At 36.9% G+C, this 24,706-nt stretch overlaps 1 protein-coding gene across 4 annotated transcripts in view; it reads right to left on the minus strand.

The window, feature by feature from the left end:
• Positions 1–24,706, minus strand: part of CRIM1 (cysteine rich transmembrane BMP regulator 1) — a 203,579-nt gene that overhangs the window by 5,879 nt on the left and 172,994 nt on the right. For all 4 annotated transcript variants that reach the window (XM_052805796.1, XM_052805798.1, XM_052805797.1 and 1 more), the window contains 6 exons: positions 18,158–18,279; positions 13,980–14,189; positions 9,002–9,217; positions 7,112–7,333; positions 2,448–2,642; positions 1,334–1,456 (listed from right to left, as the gene is read on the minus strand). In XM_052805796.1, the coding sequence (XP_052661756.1) occupies positions 1,334–1,456; positions 2,448–2,642; positions 7,112–7,333; positions 9,002–9,217; positions 13,980–14,189; positions 18,158–18,279 (1,088 nt within the window). The remainder of the gene's footprint in view (positions 1–1,333; positions 1,457–2,447; positions 2,643–7,111; positions 7,334–9,001; positions 9,218–13,979; positions 14,190–18,157; positions 18,280–24,706) is intronic.

A 24,706-nucleotide genomic window follows, 5' to 3' on the forward strand; every position in this document is an offset into this window, starting at 1 on the left:
CCCAGTCATGGATCTTGTCACTCGTGTGAATTCAGACTTCCTCTCCTGAAATGTCACCTTATTTATGTAAATTAGAACAACTGAAAGCTAGTATCTTGTATAGTGACTATATTAGCTGGGAAAAGGCCATCAAAGAGAGAAGAAATAGGATAGAATCTAAAGCACAGTAACAAGCAAGTCTGACAATAACCTCTTAGCTCAGTTGTGTTTGCATCATCTTACCTGATCACAACCAGATACCCACTGGAAAATAAAAAAAAAAAAAAAATCAGCCTGTGTTTCTATGCTAAGGAAAACCTGGAAGTCTTAGGACAAAAGTCCTTTTTTTTCTTTTAAAAACTGGTAAGACAATTACGATGTATTCACTCTCTCATTTGCTGAGAACATACTACAATACTTGAACCACTCAGCCTGTGAAAACAGACTGCTGGCAGTCTACTAGACTGTAGCAAGTTTTGCGTGTAATTGCAAAGCATAGTAGTTTTCAATGACATACATAATATTCCCACACAGTCTGCAGTGTGTGTTTATAATCCCCAGCCAGGAGAGTTGCAAGCCAGCTACTAATGCCTGTGAAAAATGAAAATGCTGTAATTATAAAAGTGTAAGCTTACAGTTTTGTAAAGCAGTTACATTTCATGTATCCTTCCTCCAAACAATAGTATGCTATGAGATCATCCTTAGATTTCAAAAAAATACATACAAGTTTAGGTAGTCCTTCAATTAGAAAAGGTTAACAAAGACTGTGTCATTGAGTGTTTCCCCTACCCTGGAATAATGATTTCAAGCACAGTTTTAAACAAAAGATGGATTTACATCATTAGACAACTTTATTAGCTCTGTGTCATTATACCTGAATTATTTCTTTTAACTCTTTTGTCTATGATATATGTTAAGTTGTAGTACATCTTTTCCCATTTTTGTTTATCAATATAAGAATGTCAAATGGATCAAATGAAGGTCTATCAACTCCAGTGGCCTGACAACAGCCTGCTTTCTAGTTTTTGTATCAGAAAAGACACTGCAGAATCACTCCTCATTCATCATTTTATCGCATTCTTAATTTTACAGAACTCCATCATACCAACACAGATGTTTCTTCCAAGCTGAAGACGGAATGATAATGAGACCAAATTGCATAAACATAATTTAATAGACTGACTCATCTTTACTCAAAGCAAAAGGCATGTAAGAGTTCTGCACTGAAGAATATTCTCAGATAACCACCTTTTCAAAGCATTATACAGATGCTACCTGAATAGAACAAATAGATGCATTAAAACATGGGGAATAAACACAGACCTAATTTAGCTCAGTTTATGTCACATCTTACCTCTGTGAATGTGGATGATATCATTTTCACTCGGTGTTGGCCAGTTTGGTACTTCAAGTTCTATGTCTCCTCGATGGTTTGTCTTCTCAATGGGGATGTTAGTAGGTTCAGGTACATACATCTCTGTCAAATGAGATAAATGTGTTTCACAAATTACAGGCTGCTTAACTTCCCAGTGTCTGTCTCAATTCAGGAAATATACTTGGCCATCTGCAGTGCTTTGTCCTATGAATCCTTTCATTTGTTCAGAGTTTTCACCATTACTAGTCTGGGATTTTGTTTTAAAACCTGTTTTCATGCTGTATACGGGATACATGCCTCCTGCCATTATCATTATCCTAATGTGAATGGGATGATACAGTTGTTTGGACAGATTTGCTTTTGAAAATATCACTTCAGAATACACACTTTACTACAGTCTTGCTCCTTTGCGATACTAAACAACAAAAATACCAAGGGAAGGCTACATCTTCCCAGCTGGTATGTAAACTGTCACTGCTGGTTTCTTTGCCTTCCTTTTTTTGTAATCCTCAAAGCAGGAGAATTGCAAGAGGGGCTACTGCTGAATCTCCCCAGCTGTCCTGTCAGAATTAGTTACCAGCTGACTAAGTAAGATGAGCAAACTCCTGCAGAAGTATGTCAGGACTAGCATTAAAAACCAATTGCAATTCTTAGGTTCCTTGTGTCCATAACTAAGAAAATTTCATAATATTTTTAAGCCAAGTTAAAATGATAAATAAAGCAATGTGATACTTGAAAGTAATGAAGAGACTCAGAAAAGACAGAAATGTTAATCACTGACAGAATCTGCAGAGATGGAAGAATATTCATTTTCCTACTCCACTAATGTTTTTCCATAACGTTATGAAAGGACACAGCAGGAGCAAGCAACTAATTTTTGAGTTCACAGCTCTCAGAAAAAGTAAAATTCAAACTATATATTTGCACAATATGCCTATCTGTTAAGAATATTCATTTTCCTGAAGTCTAAACACCTGTTGTATTCTTGATATTGTTCAAATATAGACTGATGTTCAAAACCCAATTAAAAAAACCTTATTATCAGTCCTGGAAAACCAGCATTATAATAATCTGCGTTGTCATATCACATTACCTGGACACATGGGACAGCAGCTTCCCTCCACGTTGATGGGTTCAGCACAAGGGAGGGGTGGGCAGCTGACAGTGGAGCAGAGAGTCTGACCCTGCAGGCAGTAGCAGTGTGTGCAGCTGTCAATGTCCCAGCGTTCCTCATCTGCGTATGTTTTCCCACTGAAGTGGCAGACCACTTTCTTTGGAACTGTATCTTCTGTTGAAGGAAAACAGAGTGGTGTCATCACGTGGTAATGGCCAATTACACACAAATCTGATTTCTTCCCCAAACACAAAAGCGAAACAATAACTACAAAGAAATCCCAGCTGTAATTAAGACCCTCTCTACATCTTCCAGAAAATCTTTGTTAAAAAAGTGTCATTTCTGCTTCTTTATGAATTACATAATTTAGCCTGGGCTGCTTCTCCTCATTTTCCTCATACAAGAGGCTAGAAGATGGATGATTGGGGACATGAAATGATGATATCAAAAGTGCTGTGAAAATTAAGAAAAATTGATTTTTTTGTTTGACTGTTTGAGACAGCCAACTCCTCCTCCTCCTTCTCATTTCCTAGTAAATTCTATTTAACTATTAAAAAACCCAAACTACCTACACCAAGGTTCAAGAAAGATGAACTCAGTCTGGAATACTTGAAGAAAAGATTAGGCAGGATGCTGAGAAGGATGAAGCAACTCTCAGGTGACATACCTAGAAGTGCTTAGACTATTTATTATGATATAACAGATTTGAAGGGGATCTGATCATTCCCTGTAACTGCATCAATGGACAACCCCAGGAAACGGGCAATAACCAAATTCAGTACGTTTTTTCCATGGTTAGTATTATACAAATTGGAAATTGGTGTGATCTTGACCCTCAGAAAAAGTGAGGTTTCAGAACACCTTTCCCAAAGACTGTAAAGCTGACAACTTTTCAGATAGATTTTGACATAGTACTTAATAGGGACCTGGACTTGATGAAGCAGCTTGGGAAAACACTTAAAGGAAGCATTACACTTTCTGCCTAAGCATTCAATACAGCATTTTTTTTTTTACGCTGCACCCTATGCAAGCCTTTTAGGTGGTCTGCAGTATACCTTCTATTTCACTGAGAAGACAGTCATGAATTGCTTTGCCTAGGATGTTTTTTGCTGCTATAGCTCTTTATAATCAAAACTACACAGCAGAACCTCCAAAACCAAGCAGAACCTCATTTTCATCTTAGCTTCTCACTACCTTTTTTTCTTAGAGGCAGAAATTATGATGATGAAACCCGCTGATGACATGAATTTGCAGATTAAGCATATGCATGAGATAACAGAATGAAATTGCAAAGTAACTTCTTAAGCTGTCAGAGAAATACTGGTTTAACATTCACACAGATTACATATGTAAATATGTCAGTTAGAATTACCTCCCAATAAATAAAAAGCCTTATTAAATAATTTGGCCATCAGTACAGCTTTTAATTAGTTACAACATAATAGACTGACACCATCCGGCATAACAAGGTTAGCAGTCAGCAGACCAGTGCAACAGGTCTGGACAGAGTAAATTCAAATGCAAAAGGACACCAGCAAGAAGTACTGTTGTGAAAATACTAATGGAATTATCTGAAAAGTGTAAATGTTCCAGGCGGCCTTGGTATGGGTATCCCATGGCTTCCATGGCTCTAAGTATGGGTCCCAACCTCTCCAAGTAGCAGGTTTTGTAAGTGAATACAGGGTGGACATGGGAAGGGAAGAGTGGGAGGAAAAGGTGGCTGCAAGCTTGCAAAAAGCACATTAGGTTCTTCCATAGATGACCATGAGCCCTGTACTGATCAGAAAGTAGATGTGTCTGGGAAGAGGGTGAGGCACACAGCCTGAGCAGTCCTTTGCAGAGGGCTGATCTGCTCCCAAAGTGCTACCTTGCCCCACTCAGAGCAGCTTCTTCAACTCAGCAGCTGGCTTGGCTGGAAAGTCCTTTAACTTGCTCAGGCTTTTGCAAGTTTGTAAAGAACACATCACAATTTAATACAGTAAATGTTTTTTTAGAAGAATGAACAAGGGTGAAATTGCAATAGCAGTGTTGCACCTTTGAATCTCGAGAGGAAACTTTTAAGTCCTGAGAAAGTACTATCCTGTGTGTGTCTCCTGTTTTGGTGTCCATCTCTATGCAAGTATAAGCACAGGATGAAGACGAAGGCCACAACACCAACAAGCGCTCAAGGACAGTGGAAACAAGAGACTTGCAGTGAGAAACCCACATACAAAAACGCAGTTCAGAATACCATGTGTAGCTCTACCTGTCTTCTCTCAAACTTCCTCTAGCTGCACAGATAAATCAATCTCATCTGGTAGACAAACAAACAGTCATTGCTGTTTTCTGCAGAAGACTAATCTTGTCTCTAATCAAATAGATATCCCTTTATCCGCTCTAAAGTAGAAGGTTATCTTTCCAAATTAATCTTTCTTTGCATGAGAAAGAAGAACATTGAACACACAGGGTGAATTTGAGGAGTCAGTCAAACAACAAAGCATCCAAGGCCTGTAAAATTTTGAATTTGAATCTATACTAACTTGTTAGGCATTAACCAGACCTGGATCCAGAAAGAAACAGAATAAAACACAGTGTTAAAAACCCTGCATAATTTTTGAAATTCCAGTAAATGAAGAAGACCTGTTTCCACAGAGTTTGCCTACTAAACATTTTATCAACTATTACATGAAAATAGTAAGGAAGAATCTGTACAAAGATATGCTTCACAGTTCTCAAGAAACGAAGAGTAAAACAGTAAAACCAGGAAGACAAAAATTAAGTGCATGACCTTACTCCTCTTACAGGCAAAGAGTATATAGTTCATAGAAACCATTAAAAAAGTAAGTTTCCATGAATTTCAGTTATTTAGACCACAAAACATACTGACAACGTAGTACAGCTTAGATTAATAAAATGTATCATCGAGAGTCTTCATACCTGAGCACTAATTAAAATCTGGCCTCTGTATTTTGTATTGCTGAGTGAGCAGTTGCTACTAAAAAAATCACATTAAGTTTTTACAGCTCACACATTTAAGTATTTGCAATGTTGTGCAATTTTATAGGACTCAAAGTAAATTAATTAAAGCAATAGCTACATGTTGTGTGTGTATATATTTGCAAGCCTGACATGCAAGGTGTAGGCACAAAGTTCTAGAGGTTTTATTTTTGTAGTTCATGGCACCAGTCCCTGTGGTGCATCCCTTCCTTGACCTAAAGAATTCTCCAGTACAGTACTAAGGCTCATGTTCTGACTCTACTGGTTTGATTGCCCAACTCTGCATACGCTCCGTATTTTTTTAACATTAAAATGTATTCTGGATTAAAATGATCTTTTTGGTTGCAAATTCAATCACAGGAAGAAAAGTCTGCAAAAAACAGTTGTCAAAGAAACTTTAAATCCTCCCCATTTTGTCTGCAAACCATGATGAGAAAGTAGTAATAGGGTAATGGTACTTTCCCCTCAAAATGTCCTCATCAGGAATCTAAGTAGGATTCCAAGGGAAACCGGAATTTTGATACTTTCTAACTTTTCCAGGCATTTCTTTGATGGAATTCCTTGCATATTCTATAAAATTGTATCACCTATTATTAAATATATTTTATCTGCAACAAATTAAAGATTTCAAGAGCTATATCAATGGTACATATCTGAAAGGACTTCACAACCTTTGTGACACCTTTCTGATTAAGAACTGTATTGTTTATAGATGGGCAAGTTGATTCACATGTTCAATTAACAATACTTAAAGCCCATCAATTTTTTTTATATTCCTTTTCACTGAATTCTTTTCTACTCTGTCTCCCCTACTACTTTTGGAAATGAAGGTTACAGTAAGCTCTGAATGCCTTCCAACAATGCTACAAAGACTTAATTTCAGTAAGTTCATTATACGATTCTTTATCAGCAGCTTCCATTCTACAGCCTTTGTACTTACTATGAACTCACAAAAAAGTAATCTGCAAATAAATACTCGTATTCAAAATGCAATGAAAAAATGATTGGTAATCTCAAATTCTGCAACTTTAAAAATGCCTGGCAATTTTCACTATCTTCAGCATCCACCATTTACTTCAACTCCAAATTCAAAACCAGTGCATGGCCCTCAATTCTTTATGCATTTTTAGTATTTAAAACCTAAAATTCTCCCTAATTTTTTTCTCAAATATATTATTTTGTCTCTTCTATAACTATCTTTAATGAACTTCCTGTTTTTTCCTGTATTTTAATTTAGTTGCCTTATTAACACTTTTTCATTCTGTGAAATTTCATAATGCTTCAGCTTATCTTCTGCAGTCGTAATTAATATTTTCCTCATATTACCACATATCTTGACATAACGTATGTGTTACCTGGCAGATCTTCCTTTAAATAAAACAATTTTTGTGTAATGTTTTCATCTAGTAAGGTATATTACCAAGTTTTCTGGAGGATGTCCTCTCAAGTTTGTAGGCAAATTACATTTTTATCTTCCTGCACTTCTACCTCAAAATCACAAATCATGATCCTCAAAGCTCCCTATGCAGATTTCACTCTCCAGTTCAACTGAAGGCACAAAGTACATCTCCCCAAAACAGGGAAAACATATTTCAATACGGAGATAAAACTTCCTTCTTATTCCCAAGAAAGGAACAGCAAGTTATCAACTATTTTCATCTGCTCACCAATACAGTAAGGACAACATTGTCCCTTTCTCAAAACAGGTCTCTCGCAGGATACCAGTGGGCAAGACTCAGAGTAGCATCTAATCACACCATCCATGCAAATGCAGCTAGTGCAGACATTGGGCTTCCAGGACTCAGCTGTCAGAAAAATATCTCCTTCATCGTTTTTGCAATAACTGGGCATGCTCTCATTGCTTGATGAAGAGGGTTGAAGAGGCTCATCTGTAAATATAAACAGATTAAGTTATTTAGCTTACAGTAGCTAACTTCTTTCATATTTCCTCAACAGAGGGTTCACTCTTGAAGAACACAACAGAATTGTAACATTTTGGCTCACTACTTCAGAAGAGCTAGAAGGACATGTGATGAGGATCTCATGATGTGCTCTATAATAAAGTTTATGTAGACCTTTATTGAGTTTACTCAAAAAAAAAAAAAAAAAAAGACAGCAAAGTCAAAACCAATCACCATCAGAAGCAGCCCCTCAGAAAGCCACTCTGAATTAAATGGTATATAGGAATTCACCTTGAATTAGAGAGATTAAGTTTTAAATCTAAAACATGAATCCCAGCTTCTGCCATGTCAGTTCAAGTCCTTGAATGATGCAAAGTAAAAAGCTATTATGCTGCTGTCGCCTTCGCTAGTGGACTTATATGAGCAAATTATAAGCTGTTGAGAAACAAACGGAACTTGATCGGGCTTCAGCTTGATGCCAATGGGTCTGCTTCAATTCTCATGCCTGCACATGGAGAAGACATATTTCTGCAATTAAGCTGTATCTTAACAGACATTATGGATCAAGAAATATGACTGTATATGCGGAGAACATCTAAGAAAAGGAGGGGAAAAAAAAAAAGGATTCATAAGGGCACTCAGATCAGGTTCTCAATCTAACTATGTAAATTATGAGACTAAGCTCCTTATATAGCCAGTGAGGGAAGATCATCTCCTCCAAAAAGTATTTTGAAGTTAAGCAAATGTTCACTGTTATTAATAATGAGAAAAATCGAAGTCAGGAGAATTGGCTAACTTTTTTACTTAAAATATTTTGTCAGAAAAAAACTACTCAAAACCCCAACAAACACCCTGCTGAAGAAATGGCAAAACCTAACTTTTTTTCCCCCTGAAGTAATATTTTTAGATTTTGTTTTTAATGAAGACAAATATTTTCACAGTGAGTTTACATACAATTCACAGGTTTGGACTAAATTTCCACTGCAATAAACTCCCCCATTTGCTATGTAAAATAGGAATTCATGTTCATTTATAATTGCATCTCTTTCCTCGGGGGAAAGCAAATCCTGTTACCTTCCTGACACTGTGAGGCAGTCTAGGAGGAATCTGGCACACCTGCTGGGCTGGAATGCTTTGATATTACTCAATTGCCTTCAAGTCACTCTCAAATCATACCAGGTGAAGGTAAAAGCAAACAGAAGTATTTTTGAGACCAAATACCAAATAGACAATACAGTAAAAACAAGGTTCATAGAAACCAAGGCACTTAGAAAGGAAAAGAAACAAGCCTGTATCTGCCTAGCACTTTGACTACTTTCAAAGCTTCTCTAATCCTGCACGTTTCCATAAACAAGCCAGTGCATATTTCATAAACCTTCCAGCTAAGGATTCTGGTTCTCATGCAACCCTTACATTATTAGGTCGCCTTCAAAGATGTTCAAACTTCAGGGCCACAACTCCCCTTTCCATATAAGATATTTCTTGCACACAGTCAAGTTTTGCAGTTGAAATACAGGACTGCAGGCTCTCACTCCAAACTGATAAACAAAGGCACCACAACAACCAACTGTGTACATACGGAAACATTCAATATTCACATCATACGTTTTCAGGTCAAGAAAGGACTCTTGATGAAAGGTGGTTGTCAATATATACCTGGGCACTGTGGACAGCAGGAGTCCTGTGTGCGGGTGGGGTTTTGACAAAGCAGCGGTGGACAGACTTCAGTCTCACACAGGACACGTCCACTGTGGCACGTACATTGTGTGCAAGAATCAATATTCCATGTCTCTCCTTCTACAAAGTATTCCCCACCAGGAGCATGACAGATTGATGGACTGGTGAGCTCTGGCTTCTGCACAATTATTTCATCTGGAAAAACAGAAGTGGAAGACAGGCAAAATCAACTGTGACTCTAATGATTAACAAATGTACACAAGATTAATAATTTCTGTTATTATTGAAAATATTAGGAATAACAATAAAGCTCTTTCAACCTTATGTCACTTTTGATTTTGTCACCTGCATCTCATGGAAAATGGGAAAAATATAAACAAGAAACAATTTGAGAATCAGTCTGAATAAATGCTAGTTAATATATATCAGATAACGTCAAACATTCTTGGCATTTCAGAAAAAAATCAAACCAATCCGTGATGTAGGAATTCCAAGAGACAACTGTCATTTTCTGAAAAATTATACTGATCAGTTTCTTAACTGCTAAATATTAGCATCAGTGCAATTCTTGAAAGGATGGATAAGTATGCTTCTTGTCTGGGATTTAGGAAGTCCAGATTCAACTGTCTGCCTTTAAGTTTCCTGAGTGATATGTGTCTGTACTATCTGGTGTCAGTTTGGAAAAAACAAACAAACAAACAAACAAAACAGCAAAGAAAAACACAGAATCCCCCACCCAAACCGCTAAAAACATATAAGCACTTAACACTGGTGGAAGTGCTTCATCACTTTGTTCCGTTAAATAAATAAATACATACATACATAATCTGCAGTCTTTGAAGCAATGACTGCACCCAAGGAGATGCCAGAGTGTGTATACTCATATTTCCAGTGACTGTATCTCACCAAATGAACTTTAATTCCTTTTCACACAATTAATTACATTACCTCTACAGCCCTGTCTAAAAGACTCACCCGGCCTCTAACCCAGGCAGTTTAGAGAATGGATTTGATCTCCTTCAAGTTAAGAAAGGAGCTGAAACTGTTTCCCTTGTTCAGCATGAGTGTCCTCCAGCGACTAGGGCATTAAAAAAATGGGGGAACTTTCTTTACGTCTTGGTGTTTTAAAAGAAAAAAGAAACCTGTCCTGCACTTTGAAAGCGTTTAAAGCAGTTAACCATCAAGAAAAGGTTATGCCACAAACTGCATACTCTGCAGCTCCGACTGTGGCCCAGTATATAAATTGGGGGGGAGTTGGCTGGAGGGGGTGGATCGCTGCTTGGGAACTAACTGGGCATGAGTTGGCAAGTGGTGAGCAATTGCATTGTGCATCACTTGTTTTGTATATTCCAATCCTTTTATTATTAATATTGTAATTTTATTATTGTTATTATTATCTATTATTTTCTTCCTTTCTGTTCTATTAAACTGTTCTTATCTCATCCCATGAGTTTTACTTTTTTTCTTGATTCTCTCCCCCATCCCACTGGGTGGGGGGGAGTAAGCGAGCGGCTGTGTGATGCTTAGCTGCCAGCTGGGGATAAACCGTGGCAAAGACACACCACTCAATTATTTGTTTTCACTTCTGGAAAATATCAGTAGAACTCAAGGAACCCGAGTCTGGCCTATCTTACTCTATTCACAAAGTACTCACGCATTTCTTCTTTCATGGAATTATTTTATCTTTCACTGATTCGCTTATGCTATTCTTTTCCTATTGCTCACATTTATGAACCATATGTGATTCAGTAGCATTTACCTGAAGTGAGATAGCTGGTCTGCTGCCTTGTCACTGTTTGTTTTTTATTTCAGCTGGAACAATGTATTACATTTTATGCAACGGCATCCTAACCCGCTACGGCAAAGCAATACTAATTATTTTCTGGAAATTTTCTGAGTCATCTCCTTTGCATTTAGTTCCCTGCAAAGTCACAGGCCTGTTTTACTACAGCTCATATACTGTTCATAATCAGAAAAGCATAACCAGATAGTACTGCTGTACCTATGGTACTGATCCCTTAGCAGCACTGATATTGATACAGCACTGCAACTGAATTGCTACAAACGTACAACTACTATATTCCTGAAGGAGCAACTAGCCAAACAAATACAGACTTTCTGGATAGCATGGTTCTGCAAAACACTAGCAGTTAATGGCCTTCTAAATCTTACAGGAAACATGGAGTTTTTCACAAGAATTGCGACAATCCACTTAAACCTCTTAATATATCGAATCACAGTTATAATGAATGTTGTAGCAGTCAAGGTATATCTTGCTTTGTTGAAAACTAACCAAATATGGAATTGAACGTAACCACTTTTTTTTTTTCTCAGTCTGAAAAATGACCTCTGAGAGCTGCCACTTCCCTGTTGACAGGTTAACAGTGCAATTCAAAACTCAGTACATCAGGATTGCTAATTATTTCAATATCCTTATGCCAGACACATTTGAGTGACGTGCTCACAGTCTCACAATTCCGAAGTTAATTCCTATTTACTGAAAGCTATGATTTTTTTTTTAACATCAGTGGGAAATCAATACATTGCAAAATAAAATCAGAAGTATATTTCTAACAAATATAAAACCTCAGGAGACCAGCATCGCTGGTGCTTAGAATCAAACACCGATCTCATCCACAAGAAATGTACAGTGTGAGAAGATAGATACTGCTGATCTCATACTGATCTTTTTTCCATGAACTGAACATTAGACTTATGAATGGATTTACCCAAACTTATTCTCTGTAAACAGAGCAACTAGCCCCTGGTGCTGCTGAAACACCAAAATTAACATTACTCTTATTTGAATGCTCTGAGGTGTTCTGTATGTGTTAGGTAGATCAATACGCACAAGTATGCTGATAGTAGAGTGAAATCAGGAATCAGTCTTGGGGACCTAATAACAGAATTGCTGAAACTGGAACAACCATCCTACATTTTAAATTTTGAATCTTGAATGTTTATTTAATGCAAGACTGACATGCCAACCTGTCCCCATCCATACAAAGTATACCGTCCCCTACAATAGTACACAAATAATTGTGAAAAGGTGAGTGACTGCTGCAGGTACTCCACCAGTTCTGTGCAGCCCTGAATTCCAGCTAGTGTGAGTGGAAAGTAACATCCCTGTCCAGTGACATGACTTTAGGAATATGATATTCTGTATTTATTATAGAATCATAGAATCATTTCAGTTGGAAAAGACCTTCAAGATCATCAAGTCCAACCATTAACCATGCCCCCTAAACCATGCCCTGGAGTACCCTGTCCACTCGCTTTTTGAATACCTCCAGGGATGGTTTGCTGTTTGGCTGCTCCTTCTGGAACAATATTCACAACTGAATCTTTTTGTTGTTGTTGTTGTTTTCTTCTTTTTTTTTTTTTTTTCTTTTGCCACACTGAGGTTTCATGTGGAGAGAAGTGTACTATTTAAGACAGGCTGTGGATGTGTGTGTGCACGGGGAGCTGGAGGAAAGAACGACAATACCTGATGGGATGCATATGGACCAACACTGCATACTGCTGTGGGAAAAAAATGTGCTCCAAGCTGATAAAACACTAAGGCTCCCTTTAAAAATCTTATGATTTCTAAATTCCCCATCAGACTAGCCAGGTACTCGATAACTGAAGAGAAGGATGAGTGAAGGATGGTTCCCCTAGTGTGCATAACTGGTGGGAGTATCCTCCTTAGTGTTTTCATCTCAGCTAAAAATTTCATTAATGGTTGTAATTACTAAGATGCTAAGCACTGAGAGCTCGGCGTCAGTAACCACTGCTAAATTATTTACTATTGAAAACAGCTCTGGCTCCCTGAAAGCCAGTGCCAAAAGCAACACCATGGCTGGCCATGGAACCACAGGAACCACAGTGCCCAGTCTCGACACTAAGGGGAGGAGCGTGGTGGAGACTAAGAAAGGCTGAAAGGGAGACACACCTTTTGGACTCTCCCATCTTTTTGGCGACTATGTTTTTCCAGTTACCACAAGGTGTGAACGGGCTTGGAGATTACCCTTTGTCTAAGCAATCTAAAGAGATTGGTTATCTTAGGTCCTAGGGAGGATACACTCTTTGTCACTTTTAGAAAGAAGATCTGGCTGCTTATTTTGCCCCTAGGATTTCCTGTTCTTTACGAAGAATTTGAAAGAGTTTGTAACTGCTTATATCCTGCCAGTGCTGTCTTACCGTTTTGCTATTTATAGTAGTATCATGAGCCTCGTTTTTCCTACTTGTAACGTGACTTCCAATAGTCATAGACAATATCACTGTATTACAAATTAATCTATTTAGCACATAAAATGTAGAAATCATTCCGAAGACAGAGGGCATTAATCTTATACTCTACCCACACTCTAACATCTTTCATAGATGCTTTTCATATTAACACTTACTATTAAAATTGTACTGGAATGCAGCATTAATTGTACTTGGCCTTCTCACCAAAAGCGTTAAAATAATCTTCTACTGCTGGTGGCACAGAAGCCTTTCCTCAAAACACAGAATCATAAGGTTCAATACTTAAGACATCTGTTTAAATGTATACTCCTTTGAGGGGTTGTGAAACACAGAATCAGGAGATGAATTTTAATAAAACTCCACTTCAAATTAAAAAAGAGAAAATGTAATGACTTATTTGCTATTATGGGTAACAAAATTGTAAATGAGTATGAATTCGTTATTATAGCTAATATAGACTAGAACATTTTTCTAGTTTAAAGATTTCAATGTGTCAAAGATTAACATGTTAGGACCCACAGCATGCATATGCTTTAAATGTGTAAGTTCCCACTTTTCACATCTGAGATCTTAATGAAAACCACTCATCATGTTATATTTGGGCATAGAAACCTTCATATATACCTATTACTGAATGACGCATGAGATTATTTTCATGTATTAGGAAACAGAACACAAGTGAAATGAAATCCTATTACAAAGCATATAGAAGAAGGCATGTTACCTGGACATGATGGGCAACACTGCCCTGGATGTATGGTGGGGTTGCCGCAATTAGGAACAGGGCAGGTGATCAAGGCACACATTTCCCGTCCATTGTGACAGTAACATTCCCTGCAGCCATCGTGCCAGCCCTCCTCATTCTCATGTCTGCGCCCATCCATCGATAGGCAAGAGCCTGTTTTAACAGGAGGCATAAGAGAAGCCGTTGCCTCTGCACAAAATCAAAGGAAAATGAAGTGTCCTGATAAGCATGCGTTGCTTAGGAAGAAAGCACACCAACTTTATGCCTGGATTGCATTCATTTTTAAAGCACATAAAAGACCAAGTGAACAATAATTCTATCATTTACACTTAAAAATAAAGTAACAACACACATGAAACAATTAAAAGTTATACTGAAGGGGATGGTAGGATGTAGTAGAATGTATTTCCTTAGAAAATAGAATCACTTCTTTCTGTTACACCTATACTGCTTTTAATCATACAGAAATGCAGTACTGGCTAAATAATATAAGAAAAAAGAGAAACAGAATGGAGGGAAATAGCAGTAAGCATGAAGCATATTTAAAATGAGATATTTAAATATTGCAGTTTATTAAGATTATCTATAATGTTATCTGATAGCAACTAGAATATAAAAGCATTTACAAGAGCTAAGGATGGTCTTATATCATGAATGACAAAAAATTACAAGCACGTTCTAACAGGGTCATGCTAGATACTGGAAATATTTCATAAAACACCTATGAGAAATTATTTGGTTACATTACTATGATAAATGAGATGTTTGGAAGATAACTGCTCTGACAATTTTATCCCTCATTCCTAGCTTTTACTGAGATGAGAATACAGTAGCTTGGACTGCTGCATTACTTGCTCTCAGCCAGAACACGCAAGCAGTTGGTCTAGGGAGGATAAAGTCTAATTTGTACCTTAAGGGGTACTTAAGTGCTGCAGGATTCAGCCTCAATCTATTCTTTGTTAATCAGCAGAGTGAATTTAGAGCACAACGCTCCCTCACCCACATCATGATGATGATGAAGGACTTAGGATCAGTTTGTCAGTGAACTGACTTGTTTTCAGTGGTATGTCAACCATTTTCTGCTGACACATATATATAACGTTATTTGTATTTAGTTGCTTATTTCATTTTCTGTTTAAAAAAGGATGCAGTATGAAAAGTAGTAATGTTTATATGTAATTTTAGTAAGGTTTTTTTTTTTTTTTTTTTTTTACTAACATGTAGGTCAGCACTTCTTCAGCTGTGGCAGATCTATCAAAGGCGGTCTAAGAACCACAAGCAGATGGTACAAAGTTAGTTTGATGCATGTTATCAGAATAAGAACCCAATACACAGAAATTACATTAGTATACCATTTTGTGAAGTAAAGAAAAGCCATGGCATAAGGATAAAATACTTCTTAAAACAGACTTCATCCTATTGCACGAACAGAAATACTATGAAAAAAGTTTATTCAGTTACTACACTTTTGTACTTCAGTATCAGATTATATATTAATTCCTATTTGAATTAGTATCACTGGAATACATTAAAATTATTATTGACACATAAAAGTCTTAGATGGTAATACCCTTCCCCTTCCTTAATAAATAAAGGATCTGATGTAATCAAACTTTTTTTCCTGAAATATTCTAAAGTATACTCCAAAGTCTGGAGAAACAAACCAAGCATATAGGCAACTATTCAAAATTAACTTCACAAACTGAGATTATTTTCACTTTTCAGTTTTTAATTAAAATTAGTGCAAAAGATAATACTTAAGAAACCAAATGCCCAAATACAAAACAGGAATAACTGGATAACTAGAGTTATGTTTGAAATGATCTGGGATTACAGTAGCTCACAAGTGAAAACGAGTCAGTAATGTGATACCACTCCAGAGAAGGCAAATTAAATCTAAGATACAAGTACAGGAGGATTGTAAATTTAAATGCAGTACTACTATCTCTACTAGTTTGAAGTTTTTGCTACTGCTAAAGGTCAATATCCAGTTTTTCAACTGTAGTGAGAGACCAAAATAACTGGGTTTATTTGACTTAGGAAAAAATCCCCAACCCCCAAAACATTTAGGGGGCTCCAGTTGCAACCCCTTAAATATTGCAAGAATTCTAAGGGGAATGGTGCTTAGCTGTTCCATACGTCTGCTGAGCTTAGGACGAGAAGTAACTGGTTCAGTTTGTAGAAAGGGCGACAGAAATATTACAAAATTTATTTTAAAATGTCACATATTGGTAACCACAGGAAAACTTATTTTAGAGAGTTGATTTTTTTTTTTTTGTCTTTTGAGAGTGGAGTTTCTTAATAAATTAAATCTTAGACAAACGTCTGTCAAGGATTATCCAGATACACTCTATTTTATGTGAGGGCAGAGAAATGGACTCAGTTTTCCAGAGGACTACCCCAGCCCTGTACTTCTATGGTTCTACTATTAATCCTAGCATAAGCTATTTCTGGCAGAAGCAATATAGAAAGTGGAGCTAATTCACAGGCAGGGGATTTACCCATCCCTTCCCCTTACTTAGGGATTTTGGGTCAAAATTTTAACAAGGATTCACAGCTCCCCCAGAACATACTGGTGATTGCTCTAATTATTCTTGGACAATTTGCTAATGAAGTGATGTTGAAGTGATACACTGATGGCTTGGTATCTTTATGATTATGGTAACAATAAATACTACTTGGAGAAGGATCAAGTTATTTTCACTAAATATTTGTGCATGTTTTAAAATCCATCCTTGTTAAGGAAAGCACTTAAAAGTGTGCATACACATAATTTGTAACCAAAGAGTTGCATCTGTTTATAGTCTGGGATGCAATTAAGGCACACCTAAGAGAACACCTTATGTATATTCTATATTCCATCACTACATCACGACAATCAGGAAAAGAGTGTTGACTGTGAACATGAAAACACATGACAAGATAAGTGATGATTGTCTCGACGGGATTCTATTCGGCAGTTAGCCTTTTAATTTAATTTTAAATTTTTTTTATTTCTAGTGTCATATATTGCAGATTATGTCAGTGAAATCTCTCTCTACTCATATCTGCAAGGTACATTTATAACATTTCAATTTTTTTTTGCTAGAAGTCTTAAAGTTTTGTTATAATTATCTGCAGTGTATGATGTCACGTGGAGAAAATATAATGTCGGATCTGTCTATTTATATAATTGCATGTTTACAGGAAAGTGACTTCAGGAACTCATACACTTTCTTTCAGTCCCATGTTCCAACAGCTTGTCTTATTATATTTTATCATTTTTTAAACTGCAAAAGAAATAGCTGCTAAAAAAAGTTAAGAATGCAGTCATTACACAAAGCAATGGGAAAATACTCAAACTTACTTGCCTATAGCTAGAAATCAAAACATGCAAGTAAGAATCAAAGAAAATAAGCATGAAAGAGCAGTTAGGATCAGAGAGAGCCTGAGCACAAATGGAAAGTTATTAAATGCAACACATGGAGATGAGCAATGAAGGAAGTCTGATACCCAGAGTAATACAAAACACAGACTGAAAATATCTTAAAAATGCAACATGTTAAAAGCAGCACAAAACTAAAGCAAACAGCTAATGAACATCTTAATCTCAATCTCCCCCTCGAACTTCGTGGTTACAAGTTTGAGATGTGGCACATGTGAAATCTTTAGCTTAAGAATACCCAGCCCTTTCTCCTGGGTGAGCGTTCTCTCTACTCATTGTTCCTCTAGACCACCTGAAAAGTGTCCAAGAAACAGCACTCTAATTTTAGGTGGTGTACAGGGCATCTATCAAATCCAAAGCTTGAGTTTGTAAAGATGATGCAGAAGCTAAGATGAACACTGCTACTGACCACCCCCCACCCCCCTCACCAGCTTATTTCTAGTAGTTACTTATTAACACACGGATCTAATTTTTATTGGTGACAACAAACTGATTTCTCTGACTTTGTAATGGGAATGAAAGCGGAGCAGAGGCTTTCTGTTGAAGCCAAGATAAACACAGATAATAACAAATACCTGCAAAACAATACACTCCTTTGAGCAAAATTGAAGCAAATCTCCCACTAGTTCCCATATTTCAATTCTTACATATTCTGTGCAGCATTCCTTTTCTTTTGCTCTAGCTTCCAGCTGCTTTGAAAACAAGCTGTAATTGGAGGTGAACTCACACGTACCTCTGCACTTGCAGATAACACAGCCGTGACTGTTCTGCTGGAAGCCCATCGGACAGATTTTACCACAAGGCAGGTCTGGGCATTTCTTACACCGACAGATTTCACACCCATGCTTGTTCTTCCTAGATGACCAAAATAATTTGTGAAAGGTCAGCAGGTCACTTTAAATATCTACATGTCATGATCTTCAAAGCAAAACCATCCCCTCAAGAAGTGACTGATCAAGTAAAGAAAATTATTGCAACTGTCACCCTTAGGTTCACTGGGTCTATGTGGTGTAGAGGTCTCCATCTCTGGCATGTGCTCCCTCCATGTAACTGGCAAAATCTCTGCATTTGGTACTTTCAAGCTATAGTAAATAATACAGACATATGTGCTTGTTACTACTATCGATGATCAATTCTTTTTCAAGTGAAAAAGTAGAAAGAAAAACTTCTACAGCTGTGAAGAAGTTGGAGGGGTTGGTAGGAATCTGTTATAATTACTATACTTTTGTAACACAAATTGCTGCTAACTTTCTTCCTCCAACAATAGGTAAAGTACAGCAGATTTCCTCTCTTGCATATTAGAACTACAGCAAGATTTCTGAAAACATGAATCAGACACAAAGCCTACTTGAAAACTAGCATGTGGAATGCCAATAACCCATGTAAAAAGTAGCAGACACACAGTAACGTATTTTGAAACAGAGAAAACCACAGAACTTTTCAGCAGAGTACAGAGAATCAAGAACACAAATGCTTCCAAAGCTTCCAGGTGAAGCTAGGCAGGAGTCTAGAGCACCACTTGACAGTTAACCTCTTCACAGCGCCATAAACATGCTGCTTCTGAGAATCCTGTACTGAATATTTGCTTGTTTTTTTCAGGAAGACAGATAATACCATTCAAACTTTAGGCACAAGCATACTATTTCCCTTCATATACAGAGAGAGTAATTTTCTGTGCCTTCCCAAGATGCAGGAGGAAAAAGAAAAGTTGTAGTGCAGAAGTTCAAGACAAAGAGGGGAAAAAAAACCCCAATAAATGATTTTCGTGAGTCTGCTGTTAAACATATCGCTCCAACAAGGTAACTCACTAAAATTGGGAAAAACATTTATTGGGAAACTGACAGATCCCTCACTGAATACTACACCATTAAATGCACACCAGTTTCCCCCAAAACAAAGAAAAGACATGGGAAGTTAAAGAAGAACATCTAGAGGGATAGAGAAGAAATAAATTCTTTAAATCTCTAGAAAGCCTCACTTAAAGCTCTGGAAAACTTTATTTAATTTTTAGTTAAAAAGCTAAGGAAAACAAATCGTCACATAGTAGGATGGAAGAATGAAAGACTTTGTCCTCCTATCCATCTATTTTTTCCTCCTTTATCTTTGTAACCACAGCCTTTTTAATATCAAAAGAAATGCTTCTTTCCATTAATGTGTAGAGCTTTCAAACAGTGAACTCTATTGAGCAGGTTTTTCTCAGACAATTGTGAAAAGGTTTTGGTTTCTTTAAAGATGCATGAACTCAGATTTTCCAATTACTAACCTTTGACAGTCTTTAAAAAAACCCCTCAAACATGATGATTACTCCTTAACTTTTCATTCTCTAATATACTTTTCTTATATATATATATATTTGCTTCTTTAGTCTCCTATTTGTGACCAAAGTTTTACATTAAAATAGAGATTTGTATTCTGTTACATCCCATGCTTTTGATGGTCATAACAGGCTTGTAAGTCACACAAGGCTTGCTATTTTAGAAAATTGGCACGGTAGCAGTAAAGAACCAAACAAATGTACTATACAGCTGCAAATCTAAGTAATTTTAGCACCAAAGTAAGACTTGAAGTGAAATATTCTTAAAGTAGTTCTTACCACAATTTTAGCCCTTTATACTACAAGCTGTTACATACATAGTTATTTTTAAATGTTATTCATTTTATTCAGTGCAATTATTCATATATTTTGTAGACAGTGACAAGATTAAGGTGCTTATTTCCAATGTGTGTTTGTTGTGGTGGTTTTTGTTGTTTGTTTGTTTTAAATTACAATCGTCTTAAGACTTATTAAACACTTATCATTTAAAAATACCAGCCAAGTGTTGTGCATAATTAAATTACATTCTACATTGAAAACCAGAATTTAAACTGAAGATTATTTTCCAATTAGCTTAAAGAAGTTTAAAGTTCAGATTTTTTCAGGCGTACAAAAATGCAAGGGAAAGATCATCCCCAAAACAGGGTTCCTAAAACACTAACATCAGCTTGAAATGAACTTGTTTTTAAAACATCTTTATCTTACTCCCAGCTACCATACTATGCCCATTAATATTTGCTATCATTTCTAAAATGCTTTTGCTACCTAGTTCACATAGATTTTCTAATAAAACTCTTTTATGCACACGTTAGTTTAAAAAACAGAGAGAGAGAGAGAGAGAGAGAGAAGTGTGTTTCAAATTATCCAAATACAGAAAACACATAGAGAAAGTTGTAATTTTCCTCTGTAGGTCAATATACTACATACAGGCTAAAAACTACTACTCTTTACAACAAGCAGTGCAATTCTGTGAGAGGCTGAACATTATCTTTTTAATAATGTTTTCTATTTGAAGACAAGCCATGTGGTTCAGTGCTAGCCCGTGGAGCAGTCCTGACCTCTGTGATGTTTTCACTGACCTCCCACAACTCCTCTGAATGGGATACGGTAGGATGGGGCAGACAGCATGCCTTGGACTGGGGAATGCCTGGGCAAGTCATTAAACGGTCCAGAGATCTGATACTCTGTTAGTCAATGTACGATCAAGGTGTCATTTTATCATGTCTAGGACTTCAAATGAATAGTTGCGTATTGCAAGATTCAGTATTTATGCTTTTTAACTTTAACCTGTTTACCATTCTTCTTCCTTTTCACTAAATTCCAGATACTTTCCATTTCTGAAGAGCTGAGTTTCCATTTTGAAGCGTATTACTTTGTAATTTTAGTCTTCCTCAGGTATACAAAGTAAGCCTAGTAAATCTAGGAAATAAAAGTCTGTCTTACTATTTTCTTCAACATCATAAACCTTAATATTTTTCTAAATTTTTCCTACTCTTATATAGAATCATAGAATCATTTAGGTTGGAAAAGACCTTCAAGATCGAGTCCAACCATCAACCATGCCCACTAAACCATGTCCTGGAGTACCTTGTCTATGTGCTTTTTGAATACCTCCAGGGATGGTGACTCAACCACTTCCCTGGGCAGCCCATTCCAATGCCTGACAACCCTCTCAGTAAAGAAATTTTTCCTAACATCTAACCTAAATCTCCCTTGCTGCAACTTGAGGCCATTTCCTCTCGTCCTATCTCCAGCCACCTGACAGAAGAGACCAGTACCCACCTCACTACGACCCCCCTTCAGGTAGTTGTAGAGAGCGATAAGGTCTCCCCTCAGCCTCCTCTTCTCCAGACTAAACAGCCCCAGCTCCCTCAGCCGCTCCTCATAAGACTTATGCTCCAGATATGACAGTATCACACAATTTCTTAGACACTGTCTGCTTCCTCCACAAGTTTAGAAAATCACTGGGATTTGTGCCTGGAATTTGTATCCTTTAACAGATTACCCTTGACACATAATTGACACTGAAAAGTACCTGCGCCTAGGACTAAGCACCTCTGTATTTAGAGTGCTCTTGCAGCTCATGGACAATACTTATAAGGCCTTTTCCTACCCTCCTCAGAAACCGAGACATCAGTTCTTCATTACAGGAAATCATTTCAGCAAAATGAATTATTTGATCGATTTCTTTATATAAAGCTAGGCCCATCTATCTTTTTTCTCTTCAGTCCTCTTTGATTTTCATTCAGAAGACTGAACCATTTCTGGGTAGACAGACAGCACTACTGCAAGCTTCAGGTATGTCCACACTGAAGAAGATGGCACGGACACCTTTAAATTTCCCCATACAATCAGCTAGATTACTACTGACACATACCACAATAATCACCTTAAGTGCTTAGGCCCAGGTATCAGCAGCATAATACCACAGAACACACAAACTAAGGGACCTATAGGTTGAGAGGATTGCACTCAAACACAGAAAATCAGTTTAATAAGGTACAAAGTATATTACACTCCATTCTTGGGTTCTTGTCCTTCTCATTTTTAGAGATTTCTCCTTTAAGGCCTTTCAAAATAATGCAGGCACATCTCACCTAAAGTGCAACAAGAGAAGACCAACAGAATTATTTCAGATTTTCTGTTGCTGTCCAAAAAGGTATTCTTGATGATTTATACTAGTGTGTCATAGTGTAACCCTTAATATCACAGGTCAAATTCACTGCAATCTGAAGGTCATCTTCCAATTATACATAAGGATCTTCCTCATCTTTGTTTAAACCTTTCTTTAGAAAACCAGTTGTCACAATTCATGAGAGACCATGAAAGTCAGACCTCTCAAACCAAGTAACAAGTTTCTGAATTAATCAAAGTTCATTAATTAATTAATTCAGTTAACGTGGAACAGCCAACTTCATTGCAAAACTAACAATACTAAGAAGTAGCATAGAAGACAACAGTTAAGAGAAACCTTTGCTTAAGAAAAGAAAGTAAAAATCAGAAGTTGCAGAGTAAAAATGTATGTAAGCAGAAGTAAGGGGTGCATCTTTACTGAAAGCTAAGGAAGAAAACAGGACCAAAGAAAATACTATTCTTTTTAGCAGTTATACACTGGTGACTAATGAGATAGACTCAAATCAAGAACATTACTGCCAGTCACACACACTGGGAGCACAGGCCCAGGAATGGAAATTTACTGTCTTATCTTAAAAGAATATTTGCTTCTTCCTGAAGATTCAGAATTTTGAAGGTAAAAAAATACTCAGTTCACCATAGGTTATTAAGGTCTCTACTATGTTCCATTTAAAGTTTTAAAAATATTGTTCACTTTCCTCTAAACAAAAATTACAGTTTAATATAACCAAACGAGACAAACCTGCTTATTATGTGAAAGAGAGTGTTTCTTCCTAAATCCACGTTGTTTGGAAAGGTATTGTACAATAAACTAAAAGAATGTAGTGGTAACCTTAACACATTTACACAAACAAAACACATTAATAGTAAATGACTTCGGTAAGTATAGTTCAGAACAATCTTTATCAGCAGTAGAAAATAATTTTTAACACTTTAGGGTGACATCAACATTGGGACTGCCACTAAAGAAAACCAGTAGTAGTAAACTGAAAGAAACCAAAACGAGAAACAAACTTGACTGCTCTAGATACCGCAAGCTGGAATGGAAGTAAACACCTAGACCTTGGTTCATGAACATGTTCAGGCTATTTCCATGCAAGTCCAAAAAGGCAATGACAAAAGACATTAAATAGACCTTATTTAATGCTTTACTCATATTATAACTTTTGAATAGGCTAAAGCAAATGGCCTTGGAAATAATTTGTTTATGCACTTGTTAATTGATTAAATTAAAAAAAGCTTTTCCCGTTCCAAGCAGAACAATACTCAGTCACACTGAGTAAACAATACAGAATTTTGTAGTTCATACCAACTGTCTCTGCTATTATGCAAACACATGCATACAAAACAGAAATAAAAAGAAATACACAGTCTGGAGACTGCCAAACTCACATCCTGTACTTGCTACTGAAGATGCGTTATGCATCACGAACAAAAAAGATGGCTTCCATCTTTGTTGGAAATAGCAGTGAAATATATTCTGATGGTCATTATTCAGAATTTTTCTCTCTTCTGTGCCAAAGTTCAAAATCAAATTTAAGCTAGTGCAAATGATTTCAGTGCCCCTTGAGAAATGGTTACACCATATGAGGACTATATGGCAATTTGCAGTAAATGCTTGAATACAGTTATAAGTTGTATTCCTTTATTGCTGTTGTCTCATCCCAGCTACCCTTCCCGCTGATTCCATCATGGAGTTCTCACAGTTTCAGATACCCCAACACCATTTGCCTCTTTGGCTCCCAGCTTTAAGAGACTTTGTCTTGGATTTTGTGGCTGCTCAATGGCATGGCTCAAACTTCACTCTCACCGTAAGCTTTCTAAACAATTCTGCATGCTTTGTACTTGTTTTAATTGACTTCACTCCTTTGATCCTTAACGTAAACAGCTTTATCCTATGTGAAAAACCAAGACATCTAACCAGTCATTATTTCTGCTCAGCCTTTCACATTTCTTTTGTTCTGCTACCCATCTTCAGCCATCCTTGCCTTTGAAGCCACTGGGCAAAAGTTCTGGGGACAACAAAACTGACATCCCTTTTCTGTAACTTCCCTTCTGCTCTACCTTCTCTCACTTGCAAAACTGAAAATAATTCTCAGCTACTCTTGAAGTCAACATGCCTGAAGATAATTTTACTAACCTTTTAATTTAGAAGTCTTACTTCTCCTCTCTCCTCTACTAAACTTTGAGTTTTGGGGACAGAAGTGAAGTTTGATTTAATCTTTGTTGTCTTTCCCTCATTTTGTCTTATTTCAATCCTATCGCTCTTATGAGTGCCGTTTCCTGCAAAAACTTCTATTATTTAACCAGAGGCAAGCCTAATTCTGCATCTCA

This window comes from Harpia harpyja, chromosome 13 (genome assembly GCF_026419915.1).
Source record: "Harpia harpyja isolate bHarHar1 chromosome 13, bHarHar1 primary haplotype, whole genome shotgun sequence".
NCBI classification, from domain to species: Eukaryota; Metazoa; Chordata; class Aves; order Accipitriformes; family Accipitridae; genus Harpia; species Harpia harpyja.